General features: G+C 41.8%; 1 protein-coding gene across 1 annotated transcript in view; it reads left to right on the top strand.

Moving 5' to 3' along the window:
* Nucleotides 1-26,885, top strand: part of RTF1 (RTF1 homolog, Paf1/RNA polymerase II complex component) — a 213,836-nt gene that overhangs the window by 122,210 nt on the left and 64,741 nt on the right. Inside the window, exons 11-15 of the mRNA XM_053697868.1 lie at nt 5,097-5,204; nt 5,311-5,388; nt 5,597-5,718; nt 22,068-22,125; nt 22,955-23,032. Coding sequence (XP_053553843.1) covers nt 5,097-5,204; nt 5,311-5,388; nt 5,597-5,718; nt 22,068-22,125; nt 22,955-23,032 — 444 coding nt within the window. The remainder of the gene's footprint in view (nt 1-5,096; nt 5,205-5,310; nt 5,389-5,596; nt 5,719-22,067; nt 22,126-22,954; nt 23,033-26,885) is intronic.

Below are 26,885 nucleotides of genomic sequence, written 5' to 3'. Positions count from 1 at the left end.
AAACTATACTTATCAGTCTTCATCATCAGAGAGGTTCTCTGCTCCTGTCGGCAACAGCTGATTGGAAATTGAGTTCCTTCTTTTAGGGGCAGTGGGCCTCTGTGTGAGTGGTCTCCATTCAAAGGCAGAGTGGGTCTCAGAAGTGAGGAGGATGAACTGCCCTGTTTTGCATTCAATGAAGGAGAGGGTCCAGTCTCCTCATCAGGCTTGCTCTGCGCCGACCATCCTTTAAGTAATAGAAGCCCTTTATCCAGAGTGTCAGCAGTGTAGAGGCGTCCATCTTTCTGGATCAGCAGCTTGGTAGGGTACCCCCATCTGTATTTTATTCCAGATTGTCTCAGCGATCTGGTGACCTCTCTGAAAGTACCTCTCTTTTGTACTGTGTATTGAGACAGGTCTGGAAATATTTGTACAGATTCGAATCTCTTGGGTAGTGCTGGACGTTGAAACATGGCCCTGAGAATCTGCTCCTTATATGTAAAGTAATGGAATCTGGCAATCACATCCCTAGGTTTGTCTGCTGAAACATTCCTCCCTCTGGGAAGGCGATGAACTCTGTCAACTAGGGTTTCATTAGGGAATGCCGGGGTATGTAGGATTTCACATTACTCAGTGAGGAACTTGCCCAGCTCTGCAGGGGAGACATCTTCTGAGATGCCTCTAAATCTCAGGTTATTCCTGCGTGAGCGGTCTTCCATATCTGCCATTTTTGTTTCGATAGAATCTATCATGTCAACCAGAACTCGTGAGTGGTGGGATAAATTTTCTTGTTCCACAGTTAAGTCTTCCTGTTTTCTCTCTAGCACATCGATCTTTTCACTTATGGTCCCAATATCTTTTCTGAGATCTGCCGCAGAGCCCTTAATAGCCGCTGTGAGTGTCTCTTGAAGAGAATTTATTCTCTGGGTGAGAGTGGATACTATATCTGCAGCCATAGCACCTGAAAGATTGCCAATTTCACCACTTGGTTCAGACATGTCAGGACTGTTGACTATGTGCTTTTGGGAAGTGTGTAAATCCGTTGTAGTTTTCCCAGCAACCGGCGTCGTTTTAAAGTGATCCGCCACTGACTTCTTATACTCAGAAAGGTTGGCTGCTTTCCTTCTAGAGCCTAGTAGCATTTTAGAAAAATAGGGGACCTAGGGAAAAGAAAAAAAAAAAAAAAAAAAAGGCGACAGCTGCAGAAATGTATCAGATGTAGCAAGAGTTCTCCAGTAAAATATCTATAGGCTATGTCTCCAAGTAGTGTCTTGCAAGTAATAGGTATAAGCCCCGGCCCCACAAGGCCTGCACCCTAAGGCATGGGTGTGCAGTATCTAGCTAGATTCTGAAATCTTCTCTTCCAGATGAGGCCCATCTGAGCCAAATAAGGGGTTTGATACCCAATGTAGTGTTGGTGTGTCAACGACTATATTTCTTTCAGAGAGTCTTAGAGAGTACCCACAAAACAGTGTTATTTTCCACAGCTATAATAATCCCCTGCTTACTCTCTCTTCTTGCCCAGTCAGCCCTCCGTGTATGGGTTAAATGTGGTAGGCAAATATCTCTCTTGTGGCTTTCAGGGGTCAATGTAGGGAATTGCACACACTGTAAGTATCTTAGCCCCTATACCCCCGCTGCAGCGGTAATAAGTGAGGAGATGGTTTAGGCCTCTTAGCTCAGTCGGACTATGCGGTTAGATTTAATTACGGCTCACTGATCCCAGCCTCCCACAGCCAGACAGTCCCGTGTGGACTAGGGCCTAATGGCCACAGCTTAGCAATTGTGCTAAAATAGTACAACCTCTCGGTGCCCAAATGTAAGAAGGACCAGGGGAAGAGCCGCTGTTATGAGGTATGTTCCTATCTGAGGCCAGAGAGAGGGTGAATGTGAATGCCCTATTATCATGAGATATGCAGGTGTCGTGTGGGTGATCGTGCAGCCGGGTAAGTCTCTAGTAATTATCAGGCAGGGGGATCTTACCCATTTCCCATGAGCGACAGTGCAGGGTGGCCTGGTTTTCCGCTGCCGGAGTGCCCTGATGATGTCAAAATGCCAGGCCGCAAGATGGTGGCGTTTCGCGCCAATAATGCAGTGGCGCAATTAACCCTTGAAGTGTCCTCGCAGGGCGGCTATGGACCTCAGCCGACAGCGAGCCACAACTCCAGCCAGGCAACTCTCCTCTGTATAGTCCGGTTGTGATGCAGGCCTCCCGCTGGTATGTAGACTCCTGCCTCCCCTCACCAGTCAGTGTTGAGCGATAGCCTGCTGTTCCGGAGCGGAGCCCCGACCCTCCGGACAGCAGCAATGTGGACACTAGATATCTTCTGGGCTTTAGGTTAGAGTCTGTAAGGTTAGGGTCCTGTGCCTCAATATCAGCCGTAACTATACCTCAGCGCTGCGGGGCTGATCTGCTGGCACCTAATACTGTCCCAAGGTATAGTGTCGGCACTCTCTTGTTATGTCGTTTCCCCTTCTCCCATAGGGTCCCACCGACACCAGAGAGTATATTGAACCTTTAGAAGTTAGTTTATTCCCCAATGGGAATGTTTATTTAAGGTGTTTTTAGGAATATGGAAGAGAGCTCTCTCCAGACACGTCTCTTCAGCTTGATGGCTAGCTCCGCCCCCCCCTGAAAGATAGATTTTAACATGGTGGCACCCACAACTGGAGGGAGGTGGGGAATAACCATAATACAATGCTTGTGCATTTTAAGAGTTAAACACCAAATACATTTTATAAGATAATGCATGGAAACAGTTTGTTTTAATTGTATAGACTAAAATACATCTTTTTCAAAAAGATATGTCTGCTTAAGGCCTTGCTGAGTGTATCTTGTACTGTTCACTAATGACTTCAAGTGTACAATAGACTTCATAAAGTATCAGGGATGCAAAATGAGTTACATCAGTATAGTGTATACAGTAGGCGATTGTGTTGGCTCTTACACTCCTGTCAGGGTCAGAACAAATTCAGGCAGAAATACTCTTCATTTTACATCTGGTAGAACAGAGACTCAACAAAACATTTTTACAAGTGACCAAAAAAATTGATTCTTGCCTTTAGTCTGAAATGGAATTTTCTTCTAAGCCAGGGCTGCCCAAACTATGACTTTGAATGCAATGTCTGTTCTGTAGTAGCCATGAATTTCATAGACAAGCTTAAACTGAGTGCTATATGCTGTATTTCAATAAATAACAAAATTTTAATTATTTTTTATCCTATTTTCAAATTATCTTATTTCCTTACCTGTATCTTGCTTATTTTCCAATGCTTTAAAAGTTGTTTTATGTGAGGGAACAAAGATGTGAAAATGCTTTTTGCGTTTCTGGTTTTAGAAGTACTCCTTGTCAATGTTTGTGTAAATACTCAAAAGGAAATAATTTCCTGTGTTTTCCATTTGTCTAGCTAGATCACTGCAACAATATTTTAAGGTGCATGTTTCCATATGGGACACTTAATTACAGCTAAATTTTCAAACTTAGAAGGACCTTCAGCTTTTTGGTGTATCTCCTAGACTTCAGTGGTGAACATACAGGAGCAAGAGTTCACTTAGAAAAGTACTGCTTGCTTAGTGCAGCAGCTAATCGTTGTCCTCTTAATGGGTTAAACATATCCAGGCTATGGCAGTGGATAGCACTCATCCAGTTTTTGGTCCAACTAGGGTTGCACGATACCATTTTTTTAAGACCAAGTACAAGTACCGATACTTTTTTTCAAATACTCACCGATACCAATTACCGATACTTTTTTATGTCATGACAGTTTATCAAGCACAAAAAAGACTGATTTAAGATTGCTTCTTTATAATTATGAACTGTATCTCAAAAGACATTTTTAAATAATTAAACAGTTTTATGTGCTTGTTGTCACAAAGTTCACAGAACATGTTTATAAATAAAAATATTACAATAACATATATTAATAATAACAATAAATAACAGTTTGCAGCAGCTGGGGCTGGAAAGCTACAATTTAAAAGGGGTGATTACTAGATGCAATTGGGTTGTAGGGTGCCTATATAACTGATAAATCTAACATTTGTACTTAATACAAAGTAATATAATTTAATCCTGAAAAAAATATTGGGGAAGGAGTGTCCCAGTAATCCCCTTTGAGAAAAATGGGGCATTTGCATTCTACTGACTCAATAGAAAATAGGTCCGGTCTTCATATTTTTCCAGGGCTGCTTTTTATTCCCAGTCCAGCCCTGGCTAAGGATGTTCCTCAGAGTACAGCATGTTTTTAGCATAATTGTGCAAGATAAGAAGTAGCAGTATAACAGGCAATCTAGCAATTAGAAGACATTTTTCAAAAGTTAGTGGCAAGTTCTTATTAAGGAACAGAAGCATCTCTGCATGTTCAGCTATAAGTCTGTTTCTGCTATTAGTAAGGACATTTGACGCTAAGCTGAACAGCCTTTCACTTTTCACACTACTGCATGGGTGAGAGAGATATTTTTGGGCCATTATATCTGTTTATTAACTGCCCAGTATTTCAGGGGTTTGTCTGAATGAGGTACAGTGATCTCTCTCAGGTAGGCATCCAGCTGTATAGTAGCAGCTTTTGGAGCACTGCTCCCAAACGTACAATAATACAAATAACAGCAATTTGTATTGGCAGAACAAAAGTTAACAATTTTTAGTTAAGTCTCCACTCCATCTTAAAATTAAATGGGAACATGCAGTTTGAAAAACACCACAAGATGGCGTATGAGTAGTAATTGGAAGTATCTGTTTAAGTATCGGTGCATTTGCACGAGTACAAGTACTCATGCAAATACTTGGTATCGGCACCGATACTAGTATCGGTATCGGTGCAACCCTAGGTCCAACACTTCAGGGCCAGGACATGCTTATTTGTGCTTATTTTAGATACAAATAAAGCTGTTTGTGGTACTGCATTATAAGTTGTGTTTCTCATAAACCTTAATATTTTTTCATTTGTGTACCTAGTGTGGTGAATGCACCATTACATTTTGGTTGATTCATATATAATTTTAACAACTTGGTAAATAATATTTCTGAATAGCAATAGATTTTACTTTCAGTCACCACAAGGAATTCAACTTAAGTTCTGGTGTATCACAATGCTGAATAACATATCTTGCTTTGTAGATGTTCTCTGCTGGCATGCAACTCCCAACACTAGATGAGATCAACAAGAAGGAAGTGACAATAAAAGAGGCCATGAACTATAAATTCAATGACCAGGACATTGAAGATGTAAGTCACTCTTTATGCTAAACAACTTTTAAAATCATACGTCTCAGTTTATTTATCTGCTGTATAATAAAACCTTTTCAGCATGAAATGTTTTTTTTTCTTCCAGATAGTTAAAGAAAAAGGGAGGTTCAGAAAAGCACCTTCTAATTATGCCATGAAGAAAACGCAACTCATGAAGGAGAAGGTACCAAATAGCATACAGACCTTAAGTTTTCAAACCTTTTAGTAAATCTTTGTTTTTGCTGTTGAGCTGAATTTATCTGTTCGGAATTGACAAATGTCATCGCACATCATAAATGAAGTGCAAACTTTCGTTTTAAATTGGGTTTTGATCTAGAGTATGTTAAACCATTGAAGCTATTATTAATGGTCCTAATTGTTTTTAAATGTAGGCTATGGCAGAGGAAGCTGGAGACCAGGATAAAGCAAAGCAGATCCAGGACCAGCTAAATGAATTAGAGGAAAGAGCAGAGGCCTTGGATCGCCAGCGAACCAAGAACATTTCTGCCATTAGGTATGGTGAAAGAGTTTGACAAATGCACTAACGGTCAAAATATATATCTATATCTTTCGTAAATGATGGTCCACAGTCCTCCATAACATATGGGATATATTTCCCACCACTAGGAGGAAGTCAAGAACCCATATGAGCTTTAAAACCCTCACTTTCTTAGTTTTGTCCTTTACTTCGTAGGATATGGTTGAGAATAAAGGTTGTTCCAGCTACTTGCTTATGGAATATAAATTGGGATCTCAAACTGATGTGAGACCCAGAGTCCCTAAGGAGTATCATTTACAAAGAAGAAAGACTCTTCACAGCAGCTGAATGATACATTGACACTGGAATACCCCGTTATGTGCACAGCATTTCCCTAATTGGACTTCAGCTATAACAACCCTTATGCCTCACAGGGAGTTGTCCCTTCCCTCCCCCTGAGAGACTCCGGTATTTCCTACTGCAATCCTCTGCGGTACTCAATTAATGCACTGAATGAGCTCTTTACTACTGCTGCAGATGCATTGACATGCTTGGTAAGCCAGTGGAGGGTTGCTGCATAAGATTAGTGCCTTTACACAGCACAGACACAGCCCAGAGGCCATTTGTAGGTACTCTGACACAAGAACAGTTTATCCAGGGGACTTAACTTGCTCCCCTCATGACACAATTTTTTTTTTCCATATGTCCCTAACAGTTCTACTAGCATTGGGAACATTAGGGAAGCTTCTGGCAGCTTTAGGGATAATTATTTTAGCACTTTAAGAGAACCGCCAATAGCTTAGTGCATGATGCGGTTCAGTAGTGCAGGTTCCGGTTAGGCTGAGGAACACATTTTAACAGGATTTATATGCTTATCCTTGAAGCACTCTGTTTTATTCACAAACCGCCAAAAGTGTGTGTTTCATTATACAGACACTGGCTCTACTCCCGGTGGTAGCTCTACCCCCTCAGCGTTTCGTGGGCTCTTCTCTAAATCCGTAGCCTCTGTGAATAGAATACAGATACAACAGTTGGGGACTGCTTCTAAACAGATTCTTCTTATTTCCCGTGCCTGCCAATCCCAGGAACGGGTTGATTACCCATACAGGAGCTGCCAAGGGGTTCTTAAGGGCATCTTATTTCTGGGGGCTATAAAGCTGATTACATTGGGGAGTTGTATAAGTGTTTGAGGGAGTGTTTTGTTTGTTTTTTTGTTTTTTTTAGTGTAGAGGGCTCTATACCAGGTTTTCTACCGCGTGCCTTTGAGGAAAAATTGGTGGGGGCTGTCCAACTAAAAGGAACAGTCATGTCCAAAAAAACTTCCATGTTTTAAATAGGTCATGTAATTTTAAACAAATTCCCAATTTACTTTTATCACCAATTTTGCTTTGTTCTTTTGGTATTCTTAGTTGAAAGCTAAACCTAGGAGGTTCATATGCTAATTTCTTAGACCTTGAAGACTGCCTCTAATCTGAATGCATTTTGATCACTAAAGGTCATTAGTTCATGTTTCATATAGATAACATTGAGCTCATGCACGTAAAGTGACCTAGGAGTGAGCACTGATTGGCTAAAATGCAAATCTGTCAAAAGAAATAAAATAAGGGGGCAGTCAGCAGAAGCTTAGATACAAGGTAATTACAGAGGTAAAACGTGTATTATTCTAACTGTGTTGGTTATGCAAAACTGGGGAATGCGTAATAAAGGGATTATCTTTCTTTTTAAACAACAAAAATTCTGGTATTGAGTGTCGATCACTCTGGGCACCAGCCTCTCGGGTTGGGGTGCAGTCTGGGGCTCAAGGAGAGAGTACATGGCGTTACCAATCAACATTTTGTGCAGTTGTCAGGGCTCTCCAGAGTTGTCCCTTATTAAGACAGTAATTTCTAAAGTTTCAGTCAAATGTCTCACGGCTGTGGCTTAAATCATTCACCAAGGTGGTACTTGAAGTTCCTTTAGCGGTGAGAGAGGTAGCCCGCAATCAGACTTGGCCAGAATGCCATCATTGCATGATTTCTGCAATCCACATTCTGTGTCTGGACAACTGGCAAGCAGACTTTCTTAGTTGTCAATATCTTCACCCTGGTTTATAGTATTGTGCAAGATCTTGGATGCTCCAGTTAATAGATGCTGTAGTGATTCCCTTGTTCAGTCTGTTTTACATCTTTTGTCCTTTTGTGCTACTATGCAGGGGAATAGCCAGGATAAAACAAGAAATGACCACAGTATTAATGATTGCTCTGGCATTTCTTCCCCGAACTTGGTATGCATATCTAATATTAATATCCTCCAAGTCAGCCTTGGTGTCTTCCTCTCAGGAAGGACCTTCTTTCATCAAGACCTTAAATTTCTAATTTTATTTAAAAACTGGTTGCCTGATCAAGTGATACATACTTTCATGCTTGAATCAGTCTGTTACAAGGTACAGTAATGGACCTATTTAAATGGACACTGAACCCAATTTTTTTTCTTTCTTTCTTTCATGATTCAGATAGAGCATGACATTTTAAGCAACTTTCTAATTTACTCCTATTATCAATTTTTCTTTGTTCTCTTGGTATCTTTATTTTAAAAGCAGGAATGTAAATCTTAGCAGCCAGACCATTTTAGGTTCAGCACCATGGATAGCACTTGCTTATTGGAGGCTTACATTTACCCACCAATAAGCGAGCATAACCCAGGTTCTCAATAAAAAAATGGGCCGGCTCCTATGCATCACCTTCCTGCTTTTTAAATACAAATAGCAAGAGAACGAAAAATTGATAATAGGAATAAATTAGAAAGTTGCTTAAAATGTTATGCTTTATCTGAATCATGAAAGAAAAAAAATTTGGGTTTAGTGTCCCTTTAATAGTAGGCCCTGATGCAAAAATGTTTTTGGCCCAATTATATATAGATTGTACACTAGATATTTGGATCCTTCGGGAGGATTAACTAAGGAGCCACTCGTTCCCTTTGGATTTTTTTTTCGAAGCTGGGTTGATTCCTATAATAGATCTGCACTCTAAGATCTGTGTAAATCCAGATGTTAGAGTTGGGAGATCTTTTAAAGGAATCAATATGGCTGTGAAAATATCCAAAGGGAATGGGCGGCTCCTCTTACATTTGGATCTTCACGAAGGATCCAAATAAACATATCTATTGTACACACTGATCATGAGCATGCTGCACTTTATAATGAGTATTCATACCCTGGTAGTCAGCACACTGCTGTATAATAATAAATTATTTTCTCTTGTAAGGTGTATCCAGTCCACGGGTTCATCCATTACTTGTGGGATAGTCTCCTTCCCAACAGGAAGCTGCAAGAGGACACCCACAGCAGAGCTGTCTATATAGCTCCTCCCCTAACTGCCACCCCCAGTCATTCTCTTGCAGCTCTTGACAAGATAGGAAGTATCAAGAGATATGTGGTGACTTAGTGTAGTTTTACCTTCAATCAAAAGTTTATTTTTAAACGGTACCGGCGTTGTACTGTTTTACTCTCAGGCAGAAATTAGAAGAAGAATCTGCCTGGAGGTTGATGATCTTAGCGGTTTGTAACTAAGGTCTATTGCTGTTCTCACGCATAACTGAAGAGTATGGGAAAGACTTCAGTTGGGGGAACGGTCTGCAGATTACCTGCTTTGAGGTATGTTCAGTATATTTTATTTCTAGAGAGATAAGATCTAGAAAATGCTGACAGAGTCTTGTATAATTGAGGTAAGCCTGATGCAGTGATTTAACGACTGGGATCATGCTTACAAAAAAGGGTAATATTCATGTTAATACTCATATTTCTTAGTGACAAAACGTTTACATGTGATATAGAAAGAACGTTTTTTTTCTCTGAGGGTGATAAATCGTTTTTTGGGGCCTAGTTTCCACATGGCTAGTTAGATACTCCTAGGAGTATTTTCTTAAGGCCCTCTGACATCAAGTGCATGGTGGGAGGGGCCTATTTTCGCACTCTAGATGCGTTCATATTCAGACTGAGACATCCAGCTTCCCTAAAGGAGTCCTCTGGCATCTGAGGACCACTATAGAGGGCTTATTTCTTTCCTAAATCGTATTTGAGGGCAGGTAGGAGCCACAGCAGAGCTGTGGCAAGGTGTTTAACCGTTTATAATGTTTAACGTTTTTCAAATCCGGTTTGGGGCCTAAAGGGTTAATCATCCATTTGCAAGTGGGTGCAATGCTGCTTTAGTCCCTTATACACACTGTAAAAATTTCTAGAGTTTGCTACTTTTTAACACTTTTTAAGTACCGTTTTTATTTAATTGCCGTTTCACATTTATTTAAGTGTTTTCCAAGCTTGCTGGTCTCATTACTAGTCTGTTAAACATGTCTGACATAGAGGAAACTCCTTGTTCAATATGTTTAGAAGCCATTGTGGGAACCCCCTCTTAGAATGTGTACCAAATGTACTGAAATTTCTATAACTTATAAAGACCATATTATGGCATTTAAAGATTTATCACCAGAGGTTTCTCAGACTGACAAAAGGGAGGTTATGCCATCTAGCTCTCCCACGTGTCAGAACCTATAACTCCCGCTCAAGTGACGCCAAGTACATCTAGCGCGTCCAATGCGTTTAACTTACAAGACATGGCGGCGGTTATGACTAATACCCTCACAGAGGTATTGTCCAAACTGCCAGGGTTACAAGGAAAGCGAGACAGCTCTGGGGCTAGAACAAATACAGAGCTTTCTGGCGCTTTGGTAGCTATGTCCGATATACCCTCACAATGCTCCGAAGCCGTGGCAAGGGATTTGCTAACTGGGGGTGAGATTTAAGATTCAGGGAAGACATTACTTCAGTCTGATTCTGAAATGACAGCCTTTAAATTTAAGCTTGAACATCTCCGCTTATTGCTCAGGGAGATTTTAGCGAGACTGGATGACTGTGACCCCATTGTAGTTCCAGAGAAATTGTGTAAAATGGACAAATTTCTCCAACATAGGTGTGTCCGGTCCACGGCGTCATCCTTACTTGTGGGATATTCTCCTCCCCAACAGGAAATGGCAAAGAGCCCAGCAAAGCTGGTCACATGATCCCTCCTAGGCTCCGCCTTCCCCAGTCATTCTCTTTGCCGTTGCACAGGCAACATCTCCACGGAGATGGCTTAGAGTTTTTTGGTGTTTAAATGCAGTTTTTATTCTTCAATCAAGAGGAGTTATTTTATTCTTGGGAATTATGTTAAAGAAACGGCAGGCACTGTATTGGACACCTTTTTCACTGGGGGCCTTCTCTAATCATAGGCAGAGCCTCATTTTCGCGCCACTAATGCGCAGTTGTTTTTGGGAAGCAAGGCATGCAGATGCATGTGTGAGGAGCTCAGATACATAGAAAAAGGTTACTGAAGGCGTCATTTGGCATTGTATTCCCCTCTGGGCTTGGTTGGGTCTCAGCAAAGCAGATACCAGGGACTGTATAGGGGTTAAATATAAAAACGTCTCCGGTTCCGTTATTTTAAGAGTTAAAGCTTTCAAATTTGGTGTGCAATACTTTTAAGGCTTTAAGACACTGTGGTGAAATTTTGGTGAATTTTGAACAATTCCTTCATACTTTTTCACATATTCAGTAATAAAGTGTGTTCAGTTTAAAATTTAAAGTGACAGTAACGGTTTTATTTTAAAACGTTTTTTGTACTTTATTATCAAGTTTATGCCTGTTTAACATGTCTGAACTATCAGATAGACTATGTTCTGTATGTGAGGAAGCCAAGGTTCCTTCTCATTTAAATAGATGTGATGTATGTGACAAACAATTTAGAGAAAATGATGCCCAAGATGATTCCTCAAGTGAGGGGAGTAAGCATGGTACTGCATCATCCCCTCCTTCGTCTACGCCAGTCTTGCCCACACAGGAGGCCCCTAGTACATCTAGTGCGCCAATACTCCTTACTATGCAACAATTAATGGCTGTAATGGATAATTCTATCAAAAACATTTTAGCCAAAATGCCCACTTATCAGCGAAAGCGCGACTGCTCTGTTTTAGAAAATACTGAAGAGCATGAGGACGCTGATGATAATGGTTCTGACATGCCCCTACACCAGTCTGAGGGGGCCAGGGAGGTTTTGTCTGAGGGAGAAATTTCAGATTCAGGGAAAATTTCTCAACAAGCTGAACCTGATGTGATTACATTCAAATTTAAATTGGAACATCTCAGCGCTCTGCTTAAGGAGGTGTTGTCTACTCTGGATGATTGTGACAATTTGGTCATTCCAGAGAAATTATGTAAGATGGACAAGTTCCTAGAGGTCCCGGGGCCCCCCGAAGCTTTTCCTATACCCAAGCGGGTGGCGGACATTGTAAACAAAGAATGGGAAAGGCCCGGCATACCTTTTGTCCCTCCCCCTATATTTAAGAAATTGTTTCCTATGGTCGACCCCAGAAAGGACTTATGGCAGACAGTCCCCAAGGTCGAGGGGGCGGTTTCTACTCTAAACAAACGCACTACTATCCCTATAGAAGATAGTTGTGCTTTCAAAGATCCTATGGATAAAAAATTAGAGGGTTTGCTTAAAAAGATGTTTGTTCAGCAAGGTTACCTTCTACAACCAATTTCATGCATTGTTCCTGTCACTACAGCAGCGTGTTTCTGGTTCGATGAACTAGAAAAGTCGCTCAATAAAGATTCTTCTTATGAGGAGATTATGGACAGAGTTCACGCTCTTAAATTGGCTAACTCTTTTACTTTAGACGCCACTTTGCAATTAGCTAGATTAGCGGCGAAAAATTCAGGGTTTGCTATTGTGGCGCGCAGAGCGCTTTGGCTAAAATCTTGGTCAGCGGATGCGTCTTCCAAGAACAAATTGCTTAACATACCTTTCAAGGGGAAAACGCTGTTTGGCCCTGACTTGAAAGAGATTATTTCAGATATCACTGGGGGTAAGGGCCACGCCCTTCCTCAGGATAGGTCTTTTAAGGCTAAAAATAAACCAAATTTTCGTCCCTTTCGCAGAAACGGACCAGCCTCAAGTTCTACATCCTCTAAGCAAGAGGGTAATACTTCTCAAACCAAGCCAGCCTGGAGGCCAATGCAAGGCTGGAACAAAGGTAAGCAGGCTAAGAAACCTGCCACTGCTACCAAGACAGCATGAGATGTTGGCCCCCGATCCGGGACCGGATCTGGTGGGGGGCAGACTTTCTCTCTTCGCTCAGGCTTGGGCAAGAGATGTTATGGATCCTTGGGCGCTAGAAATAGTCTCCCAAGGTTATCTTCTGGAATTCAAGGAGCTACCCCCAAGGGGGAGGTTCCACAGGTCTCAATTGTCTTCAGACCACATAAAAAGACAGGCATTCTTACATTGTGTAGAAGACCTGTTAAAAATGGGAGTGATTCATCCTGTTCCATTAGGAGAACAAGGGATGGGATTCTACTCCAATCTGTTCATAGTTCCCAAAAAAGAGGGAACATTCAGACCAATCTTAGATCTCAAGATCCTAAACAAATTTCTCAAGGTTCCATCGTTCAAAATGGAAACCATACGGACAATTCTTCCTACCATCCAGGAAGGTCAATTCATGACCACGGTGGATTTAAAGGATGCGTATCTACATATTCCTATCCACAAGGAACATCATCGGTTCCTAAGGTTCGCCTTTCTGGACAAGCATTACCAGTTTGTGGCACTTCCATTCGGATTAGCCACTGCTCCAAGAATTTTCACAAAGGTACTAGGGTCCCTTCTAGCGGTGCTAAGACCAAGGGGCATTGCAGTAGTACCTTACTTGGACGACATACTGATTCAAGCGTCGTCTCTACCACAAGCAAAGGCTCATACGGACATTGTCCTGGCCTTTCTCAGATCTCACGGGTGGAAAGTGAACGTAGAAAAAAGTTCTCTATCTCCGTCAACAAGAGTTCCCTTCTTGGGAACAATAATAGACTCCTTAGAAATGAGGATTTTTCTGACAGAGGCCAGAAAATCAAAACTTCTAAGCTCTTGTCAACTACTTCATTCTGTTCTTCTTCCTTCCATAGCGCAGTGCATGGAAGTAATAGGTTTGATGGTCGCGGCAATGGACATAGTTCCTTTTGCGCGAATTCATCTAAGACCATTACAACTGTGCATGCTCAGTCAGTGGAATGGGGATTATACAGACTTGTCTCCGACGATACAAGTAGATCAGAGGACCAGAGATTCACTCCGTTGGTGGCTGACCCTGGACAACCTGTCACAAGGGATGAGCTTCCACAGACCAGAGTGGGTCATTGTCACGACCGACGCCAGTCTGGTGGGCTGGGGCGCGGTCTGGGAACCCCTGAAAGCTCAGGGTCTTTGGTCTCGGGAAGAATCTCTTCTCCCGATAAATATTCTGGAACTGAGAGCGATATTCAATGCTCTCAAGGCTTGGCCTCAGCTAGCAAAGGCCAAGTTCATACGGTTTCAATCAGACAACATGACGACTGTTGCGTATATCAACCATCAGGGGGGAACAAGGAGTTCCCTGGCGATGGAAGAAGTGACCAAAATAATTCAATGGGCGGAGACTCACTCCTGCCACTTGTCTGCAATCCACATCCCAGGAGTGGAAAATTGGGAAGCGGATTTTCTGAGTCGTCAGACATTTCATCCGGGGGAGTGGGAACTCCATCCGGAAATCTTTGCCCAAATAATTCAATTGTGGGGCATTCCAGACATGGATCTGATGGCGTCTCGTCAGAACTTCAAGGTTCCTTGCTACGGGTCCAGATCCAGGGATCCCAAGGCGACTCTAGTGGATGCACTAGTAGCACCTTGGAGCTTCAACCTAGCTTATGTGTTCCCACCGTTTCCTCTCATTCCCAGGCTGGTAGCCAGGATCAAACAGGAGAGGGTATCGGTGATCTTGATAGCTCCTGCGTGGCCACGCAGGACTTGGTATGCAGATCTGGTGAATATGTCATCGGCTCCACCATGGAAGCTACCTTTGAGACAGGACCTTCTTGTTCAAGGTCCGTTCGAACATCCGAATCTGGCCTCACTCCAACTGACTGCTTGGAGATTGAACGCTTGATTTTATCAAAGCGAGGGTTCTCAGATTCTGTCATTGATACTCTTGTTCAGGCCAGAAAGCCTGTAACTAGAAAAATCTACCATAAAATATGGAAAAAATATATCTGTTGGTGTGAATCTAAAGGATTCCCATGGAACAAGATAAAAATTCCTAAGATTCTATCCTTTCTTCAAGAAGGTTTGGAGAAAGGATTATCTGCAATTTCTTTGAAGGGACAGATTTCTGCTTTATCTGTTTTACTTCACAAAAAGCTGGCGGCTGTGCCAGATGTTCAAGCTTTTGTTCAGGCTCTGGTTAGAATCAAGCCTGTTTACAAACCTTTGACTCCTCCTTGGAGTCTCAATTTAGTTCTTTCAGTTCTTCAGGGGGTTCCGTTTGAACCCCTACATTCCGTTGATATCAAGTTATTATCTTGGAAAGTTTTGTTTTTGGTTGCAATTTCTTCTGCTAGAAGAGTTTCAGAGTTATCTGCTCTGCAGTGTTCTCCTCCTTATCTGGTGTTCCATGCAGATAAGGTGGTTTTGCGTACTAAACCTGGTTTTCTTCCGAAAGTTGTTTCTAACAAAAATATTAACCAGGAGATAGTCGTGCCTTCTTTGTGTCCAAATCAAGTTTCAAAGAAGGAACGTTTGTTGCACAATTTGGATGTAGTTCGTGCTCTAAAATTCTATTTAGAGGCTACAAAGGATTTCAGACAAACATCTTCCTTGTTTGTTGTTCTGGTAAAAGGAGAGGTCAAAAAGCAACTTCTACCTCTCTCTCTTTTTGGCTTAAAAGCATCATCAGATTGGCTTATGAGACTGCCGGACGGCAGCCTCCTGAAAGAATCACAGCTCATTCCACTAGGGCCGTGGCTTCCACATGGGCCTTCAAGAACGAGGCTTCTGTTGATCAGATATGTAAGGCAGCGACTTGGTCTTCACTGCACACTTTTACCAAATTTTACAAATTTGATACTTTTGCTTCTGCTGAGGCTATTTTTGGGAGAAAGGTTTTGCAAGCCGTGGTGCCTTCCATCTAGGTGACCTGATTTGCTCCCTCCCATCATCCGTGTCCTAAAGCTTTGGTATTGGTTCCCACAAGTAAGGATGACGCCGTGGACCGGACACACCTATGTTGGAGAAAACAGAATTTATGTTTACCTGATAAATTACTTTCTCCAACGGTGTGTCCGGTCCACGGCCCGCCCTGGTTTTTTAATCAGGTCTGATGATTTATTTTCTCTAACTACAGTCACCACGGTATCATATGATTTCTCCTATGCAAATATTCCTCCTTTACGTCGGTCGAATGACTGGGGAAGGCGGAGCCTAGGAGGGATCATGTGACCAGCTTTGCTGGGCTCTTTGCCATTTCCTGTTGGGGAGGAGAATATCCCACAAGTAAGGATGACGCCGTGGACCGGACACACCGTTGGGGAAAGTAATTTATCAGGTAAACATAAATTCTGTTACTTTGCAGTGCCTGTTTACACTGTTTTTCCAGTCCCTAAGAGGTTTTCGGAAATTATTACTAAGGAATGGGATAGACCAGGTGTGCCATTCTCTCCCCCTCCTGCTTTTAAAAAGATGTTTCCCATAGATGCCGCCATACGGGACTCATGGCAGATGGTCCCTAAGGTGGAGGGAGCAGTCTCTACCCTAGCTAAGCGTACAACTATCCCCGTCGAGGACAGTTGTGCTTTCTTAGATACTATGGATAAAAAATTGGAGGGTCTCCTTAAGAAAATTTTTATCCATCAAGGTTTTATTCTCCAGCCTCTTGCATGCATTGCCCCAGTTACTGCTGCAGCGGCTTTTTGGTTCGGGTCTCTTGAGGAGGCTCTACAGGTGGAGACCCCGTTAGATGATATTTTAGACAGGATTAAAGCTCTCAAGTTAGCCAATTCCTTTATTTCTGACACCGTTTTTCATCTAACCAAACTAACGGCTAAGAATTCAGGTTTTGCCATTCTGGCGAGCAGAGCGCTATGGCTTAAGTCTCCTGGTCAGCAGACGTTACTTCAAAGTCTAAGCTTCTTAACATCCCCTTCAAAGGACAGACCCTATTCGGGCCGGGCCTGAAGGAGACCATTTCTGATATTACTGGAGGAAAAGGTCATGCCCTTCCTCAGGATAGGTCCAATAAATTAAGGACCAAACAGAATAATTTTAGTTCATTTCGAAACTTCAAGAGTGGCGCAGCTTCAGCTTCCTCTACTGCAAAACAAGAGGGAAATTTTGCCCAGTCCAAACCAGTCTGGAGACCGAACCAGGCTTGGAACAAGGGGAAGCAGGCCAGAAAACCTGCTGCTGCCTCTAAGACAGCATGAAGGAGTAGCCCCCGATCCGGGACCAGATCTAGTAGGGGGCAGACTTTCTCTCTTCGCCCAGGCTTGGGCAAGAGATGTCCAGGATCCCTGGGCATTAGAGATTGTTTCCCAGGGATATCTTCTGGACTTCAAAGCTTCATCTCCAAAGGGGAGATTTCATCTCTCACAATTATCTGTAAACCAGATAAAGAGAGATGCATTCTTACGTTGTGTTCAAGACCTGGTTATGGGAGTGATCCACCCAGTTCCAAGGGAGGAACAGGGGCAGGGCTTCTGTTCAAATCTGTTTATAGTTCCCAAAAAAAGAGGGAACTTTCAGACCAATCTTGGATCTCAAGATCCTAAACAAATTTCTCAGAGTCCCATCCTTCAAGATGGAGACTATCCGAACCATCCTCCCTATGATCCAGGAGGGTCAATTTATGACTACCGTGGATTTAAAGGATGCTTATCTCCACATTCCGATTCACAGAGATCATCATCAGTTCCTCAGGTTCACCTTCTTAGACAGGCATTACCAGTTTGTGGCTCTTCCCTTCGGGCTAGCCACGGCACCAAGAATCTTTACGAAGGTTCTAGGGTCCCTACTGGCGGTTCTAAGGCCACAAGGCATAGCGGTGGCTCCTTACCTAGACGACATTCTGATACAGGCGTCGACTTTTCAAATCGCCAAGTCCCATACGGACATTGTTCTGGCCTTTCTGAGGTCTCACGGGTGGAAGGTGAACGAAGAAAAGAGTTCTCTCTCCCCTCTCACAAGAGTTTCCTTCCTAGGAACACTGATAGTTTCAGTAGAAATGAAAAGTTTTCTGACAGAGGTCAGGTTATCAAAGCTTCTAACTTCCTGCCGTTCTCTTCATTCCACTTCTCGGCCATCAGTGGCTCAGTGTATGGAAGTAATCGGCCTAATGGTAGCGGCAATGGACATAGTTCCGTTTGCCTGCCTACATCTCAGACAACTGCAACTTTGCATGCTCAATCAGTGGAATGGGGACTACACCTATTTGTCCCCTCTGCTAAATCTGGATCAAGAGACCAGGGATTCTCTTCTCTGGTGGTTATCTCGGGTCCATCTGTCCAGGGGAATGCGTTTCCGCAAGCCAGAGTGGACTATAGTGACGACAGATGCCAGCTTTCTGGGCTGGGGCACAGTCTGGAACTCCCTGAAGGCTCAGAGTTTGTGGATTCGGGAGGAAGCCCTCCTTCCAATAAACATTCTGGAACTGAGAGCGATATTCAATGCTCTTCAGGCTTGGCCTCAACTAGCTGCGGTCAGGTTCATCAGATTTCAGTCGGACAATATCACGACTGTAGCCTATATCAACCATCGGGGGGGAACAAGAAGCCCCCTGGCAATGTTGGAGGTTTCAAAGATAAATCTATGGGCAGAGGTTCACTCTTGCCATCTCTCAGCTATCCATATCCCAGGAGTAGAGAACTGGGAGGCGGAATTTCTGAGTTGGCAGACTTTTCATCCGGGGGAGTGGGAGCTCCATCCGGAGGTATTTGCCCAGCTGATCCAACTATGGGGCAAACCAGAACTGGATCTGATGGCGTCTCGTCAGAACGCCAAGCTTCCTTGTTACGGGTCCAGGTCAAGGGATCCCCAGGCAGCGCTGATAGATGCTCTAGCAGTGCCCTGGTCCTTCAGCCTGGCTTATGTGTTCCCACCATTTCCTCTCCTCCCTCGTCTGATTGCCAAGATCAAGCAGGAGAGAGCTTCAGTGATTTTGATAGCACCTGCGTGGCCACGCAGGACTTGGTATGCAGATCTGTTGGACATGTCATCCTTTCCTCCATGGACTCTGCCGCTGAGGCACAACCTTCTATTCCAAGGCCCATTCAAACATCCAAATCTAATTTCTCTGCGGCTGACTGCTTGGAGATTGAACGCTTGATTTTATCAAAACGTGGTTTCTCCGAGTCGGTCATTGATACCTTGATTCAGGCTCGAAAGCCTGTCACCAGGAAAATCTATCATAAGATATGGTGTAAATATCTTCATTGGTGTGAATCCAAGGGTTACTCATGGAGTAAGGTCAGGATTCCTAGGATATTATCCTTTTTCCAAGAAGGATTGGAGAAGGGATTGTCGGCTAGTTCCTTAAAGGGACAGATTTCTGCTCTGTCTATTCTTCTGCACAAGCGTCTGGCAGATGTTCCAGACGTTCAGGCGTTTTGTCAGGCTTTAGTTAGAATCAAGCCTGTGTTTAAACCTGTTGCTCAGCCATGGAGTTTAAATTTAGTTCTTAAAGTTCTTCAAGGGGTTCTGTTTGAACCTCTGCATTCCATAGATATCAAGCTTTTATCTTGGAAAGTTCTGTTTTTGGTAGCTATCTCTTCGTCTCGAAGAGTTTCAGAGTTATCTGCCTTACAGTGTGATTCCCCTTATCTGATCTTCCATGCAGATAAGGTAGTTTTGCGTACCAAACCTGGTTTTCTTCCTAAGGTGGTATCTAATAAGAATATCAATCTGGAGATTGTTGTTCCGTCACTGTGTCCTAATCCTTCTTCAAAGAAGGAACATCTATTACACAATCTTGACGTGGTTCGTGCTTTAAAGTTTTATTTACACGCTACTAAGGATTTTCGTCAAACATCTGCATTGTTTGTTGTCTACTCTGGACAGAGGAGAGGCCAAAAGGCTTCGGCATCTTCTCTTTCTTTTTGGATGAGAAGCATAATCCGTTTAGCTTATGAGACTGCTGGCCAGCAGCCTCCTGAAAGAATTACAGCTCATTCCACTAGAGCGGTAGCTTCCACATGGGCTTTTAAACAGATTTGTAAGGCGGCGACTTGGTCTTCGCTTCATACATTTTATAAATTCTACAAATTTGATACTTTTGCTTCCTTGGAGGCTATTTTTGGGAGAAAGGTCTTGCAGGCAGTGGTGCCTTCCGTTTAAGTTCCTGCCTTGTCCCTCCCTTCATCCGTGTCCTAAAGCTTTGGTATTGGTATCCCACAATTAATGGATGAACCTGTGGACTGGATACACCTTACAAGAGAAAACTAAATTTATGCTTACCTGATAAATTTCTTTCACTTGTGGTGTATCCAGTCCACGGCCCGCCCTGTCACTTTAAGGCAGGTGTTTTTTATTTTTAAACTAGTCACCACTGCACCCTATAGTTTCTCCTTTTTTCTTGTTTGTCTTCGGTCGAATGACTGGGTGTGGCAGGGGAGGAGCTATATAGACAGCTCTGCTGTGGGTGTCCTCTTGCAGCTTCCTGTTGGGAAGGAGAATATCCCACAAGTAATGGATGAACAGTGGACTGGATACACCACAAGAGAGAAATTTATCAGGTAAATATAAATTTTGTTTTTTTACATTATACCCTGATGAGAATACTGCTTTATATAAATTAACAGTATGTATACTCTGATGAATATGCTGTGCTATATGACGTAATATCTATATACTAATAGTTAACATGCTGCACTGTAAAGCGGATTAGTGACTATACGCAGATAATGACCACACAGGCACACGCCTATGTATATAGACTTGCTGCTATTGCCCCTCCCAGTACTTGGGCCCTGAGGCAATTGCACCAATGATAGTTCCACCCCTGAAACATTTATAACAAGGTATGGAAAGCATTCCTTACCTGGTGTGAGACTAAGCATTATCTTAATGTATTGCCTTGTAAATTACAATTTTGGCAGGAAGGTCTGAATAAGGGTTTATCAGCCATTTCCCTTAAAGGCCATTTCCTCAGACAGAAGAGTGTCTGAACTTGTATTATTTAAATTCTAAAGTGATATTGTCTGATAACATTAATCTGGAGATTTTGATTCCATTTATTTGTCCAGCTCCAAGAAATGCTAAATAGAGGTTACATCACAACTTGGGTTTGGTTAGGGCCTTTAAATTTTATCTTCAGGCCACAAAAAAAAAATTGAATTTCTTCTCTGTTTTTTTTTTTTATTTCCCTGGTCCCCTCAAGGGTTGTCGAGAACCGCTCTTGTACTGGTGGCAATACCAGTTTGCACTTATCCCTGGGAAGGATTAAAAGCTTTATGTTGGGTGTTTTGCCTCTTCCTAGTGGGCTGGACATGTGATTGCTCGAAGACTCACATTTTATTTTATGGTCTCCTGTTCTTTGGTCAACTGTCAATACTGACACCCTCATAAAATATATGCTATGTATGCACACTTCTCCACGTGTGGTGGTCCTGTCCCTGCATCCGATCCTTTTGCGATGACGTACTTAGGTATGATGGTTAACTCAAGGACTCTGCCCGTTTCCCTAACTCAAACCATTTAATATACCATGAGCTCCCTAAAGCAGTGTTTTTCAACCAGTGTGCCGTGGCACACTAGTGTGCTGTGAGAGATCCTCAGGTGTGCCGTGGCTGACAACAGTGTGGGGGTGTCCCTCTTTAAAATTTCTAAATATTGGGAGGTATGCGACAGGCTCATCAGGCATCATTTACAACCATGACATTGACATTAAGTCACAGACAATCATTATGATTGTTTGTGAATGAGTGTCAATATGTCATGTATAGTTTGTAGGAGGCATGGCATGACAGCACAGTACAATGTGTGCGTGTGTGTGTGTGTATATATATATATATATATATATATATATATATATATATATTTATTTATACACACACGCACATATATATATCCTGTATTAGGCTACAATGTGTGATTTTGTAAAATTTTGGGATGGTGGTGTGCCACAGGATTTTTTAATGTAAAAAAGTGTGCCACGGCAAAAAAAAGGTTGCAAATCACTGCCCTAAAGTATGCTACTTCTGATGCTCAGTGTAGCTAAGGGGCTAATACCTAAATACTGGAAAACCCAACAGACACCCAACTTGCAGAAATGGAAGGCCAGGGTCGGGTATTTGCTCCAGCTAGAGCTGTATCATTACAGGAAAACAGGCAAAATTATGACACACGGACTCATGCAGTTGACATGGGAGGGTAAAGGTCTTTTTTTTTTTTCACCTCTGTTGTATCGCACAATTTCTTACAATAATGCTTGTTTAAAATTATATATATCTCTATTTGGATTATATAATCAAAATGTATTTAATAACATCAGTTATTTGTCTATTTCCTTTATTTTAGTTACATAAATCAGCGAAACCGAGAGTGGAACATTGTGGAATCGGAGAAAGCTTTAGTCGTAAGTTGCGAAATAATTTTTATAGCTATTTTGTGTAATTTTAGAGAACCATTATTTAGTATTAAAAGCTGTACATTTGCAGAGCATGGATCAGGCAGATCAAAAAATTTGAATTTGTGCATAAAATACTTTTAGATAAATATTTTGTTCTGTGAGCAACTAATCACATCAAGTGAAGTATTTTAGTTCCAATCCCTTTTGGGAAGGGTTAATTTTGTGTCTAATTATGACAAGGAGCATATTCAGTGCTTATAACTTTGAAGTGATATATTCAATTTGTCTGTAAAATGGCAGGCTGAAATAAAAAGTTCTGCAAATATGAGATTTACTTTGCTCCTGATTTTTTTTTCTTTTTTCTTCTATACTTTCAATTTCTGCTATACTCTAGAACTGGTGAACTCAGTTTTCTGACTTAGAACGTGTGGCATTATTAACATTTTTGGGTTCCTGTATGATTTTAAAAAATTTAAATGTCTCCACCAATCAGCAAGCGCTACCCAGATGCTGTACCAAAAATGGACTGGCTCTTAAGCTTACATTCCTGCTTTATCAAATAAAGATACCAAAAGAGAAGAAAATTTGAGAATAGGAGTAAATTAGAAAGTGGCTTAAAATTGTATGCTCTATCTGAATCCCGAAAAAAAAAATTGGGTTTCATATCCCTTTTAAAGAGAGCAAACTACCTCTAAACCTAGTTTCATTTTAAATTATTTTAATTAGCTTCAACCTGTTTGTGTCATAACTTTGCTGATACATAATACAATATTTTCATAAAACAATAGGAAATAATTGAGACAAACTAACGCTAATAAATGATTGATTCCTTCAGGCTGAAAGTCAAAGTCAGAAAACACAACAGATGGATCCCTTCACTAGGAGGCAATGTAAACCCACAATGGTATCCAATGTAGGTATTAATGTGAGAATGAACCAAAACAAAGTTATATCTCTGCAAACATTGTTTATGTATATGTAATTAAATAAATTGTATGTACTGTTTATATTTTATTATTCTACTTTATTTATGAAGCGTCAACATATTCTGCAGCGCTGTCCATGAGTACAATTCAATTAAATACAACAATGTAAAATGTGTGTGTATGTGTATATATATATATGTGTATATATATATATATATATATATATATATATATATATATATATATATATATATATATATATATATAGTCCACAACGTCAGGAGGAGGCAAAGAGCACCACAGCAAAGCTGTTGTGTCACTCTCCTACCATAATCCCCAGTAATTCTCTTTGCCTCTGTCAATGGAGAAGGTGAAGTTTGGTGTCTGAAGAAATAAATTCCTTTTTTTGGGTACTTTTCACTGCATGCAAGGATTTGGATTTAGCTGAGTCCACGTCAAACTCTTCAGTAGAGAAGTGGTGGCTTTTAAGCAGTTAGGAAGTTGTGAGGTAGTCCTTGCTTTGTTACCTAACACATTGCTGCCCATGGTACAGAGACCCATAGTTGGTTACTCTGTTCTTTCTTTTTCTACAGGTCTCTGTAAGGAGTATGTGTTCTTTTTACACCTTTTGAGCGGTCTTCCTGCCGGACAGCTAGACTGCAGGTAAGTGCTTTTGTCTTCTAGGTCTTGGAGACTTGCACTTCAGAAGAATATGTCTCATGCAGTAGATGGGGACAATTTTAAAATCCTTTATACAGGATTTTCTTTGGCAGTAGGCAGGCACATTATATATGTAGAGATTAGGGTTTAATCTTCCCTTGATTGGGACGTTTTTCCTCTTTGGGCTAATTATGTTGAAATACTTCTATTAGTATGTGTGTGGCTTATGTTTTTTACAGGGATTCATGTATAAACTTTAAATTTGACATTTTTTGTGTTTTTTTTTCTTTTTTTTGTTTCTTTTTTTTTTTTGCTTGCTTAGCTAGAACAGGTTGACAGACTACTTGAGCGTTTGTGTAAATTAAGCTTCAGTGTTGTAGGCAGAGGGAAACACTTGCCTTTTACTTGCTGCATAGTTTCCTCTCTCTGCCGGTCATGTGACTTCTCTCTGCTGTCGGATATTCACAGAGCGGCGTCATTGAATTTCAGTGTCAATCTACTATATGATTGTTAGAGACTTCTAACAGCCCAAAGGTGGTATTACATTTTTTTTACAGTGACACTGTATTTAAAAAATTCCTACAATTTGGAGAATTTCTTTATTTAATATTATGGACATGGACCAAGACTCTGTATTTTTTTGACAAATGCTTATGCCTAGAGGCACCAATTGTTTTGCCTATGTAATTCTGTGCTGCATGCTTAGCTAGAACACTTCAATTTTAAAGATAAATTGTTGCCCTCTGAGCCCAATGTCTCTCAGGATGATGCTGTTCAGGCAATGCCACAGCTTTCTCCTCAAATGTCCCAAGCTTCTATGGTGTCATACAGTGCCCTGCAGTTCCTCTCAGCCTCCTGGAAGAGTTTATTTCTTCGGCGGCATTATCTGCTTTTACTATACTGGGAAACTGCAAGAGGAAAATTAGACATTCAGATAGTTAGGTTTCTGTTCCACATACCGCTATGCAGGTTGCCCTCCATCACAAGGCTGAGGAGAATATGCCAGTAGCCTCGGAGGGTGAAATCTCAGATTCGGACAGTATTATTCCTTCATCTCATGCTGAAGAAGTAAACTTTAGATTTAAGCTTGAACATCTTTGTGTACTGTTAAAGGAGGTATTGGATACTTTATACGACTCCGATACATCTGTCGTCATCCTAAAAGTCTAGTAAACTTAATAAATACTATGTCCCAGTAAACTTAATAAATACTATGTTTTTCCTGTCCCAGTCCGTGTGACTGAGATTATTTTACAGGAATGGGAGAAGCCAGTGATTCCTTTCTCCCCGTCTCCTGTATTTAAAAAGATGTTTCCTGTTGCTGACTCCATTAAAGATTCTTGGCGCATGGTGCCTAAAGTCGAAGGGGCTATTTCTACTATGGCTAAGAGAACTACGATCCCTAAAGCGGATAGCTGCTCCTTTTAAGGATCCCTTGGACAAAAAGCTTGAAGCTTATTTGAAGATGTATGTTCATAAAGGTCTTCAATGGCAACCTGCAGTTTGTATTGCCACAGTTGCAAGTGCAGCATCTTATTGGTGCAACACCTTGTCTGAATCAATTTTAGTAGAGACTCCGTTGGAGGAGATACAAGATAGGATTAAGGCTCTCAAACTAGAAAATTACTCTTATTTCTGATGCTAACATGCAAGTTATTAGACTGGAAGCCAAGATGTCTGGCTTCACTGTCCTAGCCTGCAGGGCATTGTGGCTAAAATCTTGGTCAGCTGATGTTACCTCCAAGTCTAAGCATCTGGCGCTTCCTTACAAGGGGAAGACCTTGTTCAGACCTGGTCTAGCAGAAATAATTTTCTGATATTACGGGTGGAAAAGGGTCTTTTCTACCGCAAGACAATAAGAAGAGACTGAAAGGATGTCAACTTCAAATTTGTGTTCCTTTCGTAACTTCAAAGGTCAAAAGTTTTCCTTCCCCCTCTTTCAAGCAGGAGCAGTCCAAGTCTTCTTGGAAGCCAATTCAGTCTGGGAATAAGGGGAAGCAATCAAAGAAACTCTAAGCTGAGTATAATTCAGCATGAAGGGTTGGCCCCCGTTCCGGGTTCGGATCAAGTGGACGGAAGACTTTTCCTGTTTTGTCAAGCGTGGAGAAGAGATGTCACAGATCCTTCGGCTGTGGACATAGTATCTCAGGGTTACAAAATAGAATTCTAAACTTTCCCTCCTCAGGGGCAGATTCCTCCTCTCAAGATTATTGCAGACCAGGTAAAGAGGCATTCTTGGACTGCATTCAGGACCTTTCCACCCTGGGAGTGATTGTTCCAGTTCCAGTAAGGGACCAGGGTCTAAGATTCTATACAAATCTGTTTGTGGTTCCCAAAAAAAGAGGGAACCTTTCAACCCATTTTAGACCTAAAGTGCCTCTACAAGTTTCTCAGGGTACCGTCCTTCAAAATGGAAACCATTCGTTCCGTTCTTCCTTTTGGTCCAAGAGGGTCAGTTTTATACGACTATAGACCTGAAGGACGCTTATCTTTATGTTCCCATCCACAGGGATCATCACTAATTCCTGAGATATGCCTTACTAGACAAATTTTCTCAAAGGTTCTGCGGGCTCTCTTGGCAGTGATCAGGTCTCTGGTAATTGCAGTGGCGCCATACCTGGACGACATATTGGTTCAATCGCCATCTTTTCAACAAGCAAACTCTCATACAGGGATCTTGTTGTCGTCGTTTCATGGTTGGAAAGTGAATCTGGAAAATAATTCCCTTGTTCCAGCTACAAGGGTGGTTTTCTTAGGGACTATAGTATATTCCCTATCTATGAACATTTTTCTGACGGAGGTCAGAAATTCCAAAAATTTTCTTCTCTAGCCTCTCTTCAGTCTGTTCGGCTATTAGTGGCTCAATGTATGGAGGTAATTGGTCTGATGGTCGCTTCCATGGACATCATTCCCTTTTTCTTCAATTCCATTTGAGAGCTCTACAATTATGCATGCTCAAACAAAATGGAATGGAGACCATTCGGATCTGTCTCGGAGGATAGATCTAGACCAGTCGACCAGTCCCGTGGTGACTTTCTCAGGGCACATGCTTCCGGAGACCTTCCTGGGTGATTGTAACCACGGACGCCAGCCTCCTAAGCTGGGGAGCAGTCTATGACTCGTTAAAGGCGCAGGGACTATGGACTCGGGAGGAGTCTGATCTCCCTATAAACATCTTGG

Source organism: Bombina bombina, chromosome 1, assembly GCF_027579735.1.
Source record: "Bombina bombina isolate aBomBom1 chromosome 1, aBomBom1.pri, whole genome shotgun sequence".
Lineage (NCBI taxonomy): Eukaryota > Metazoa > Chordata > Amphibia > Anura > Bombinatoridae > Bombina > Bombina bombina.
Note: the sequence above shows the minus strand (reverse complement) of the source record. Positions and strands in the feature narration are given on the sequence as shown.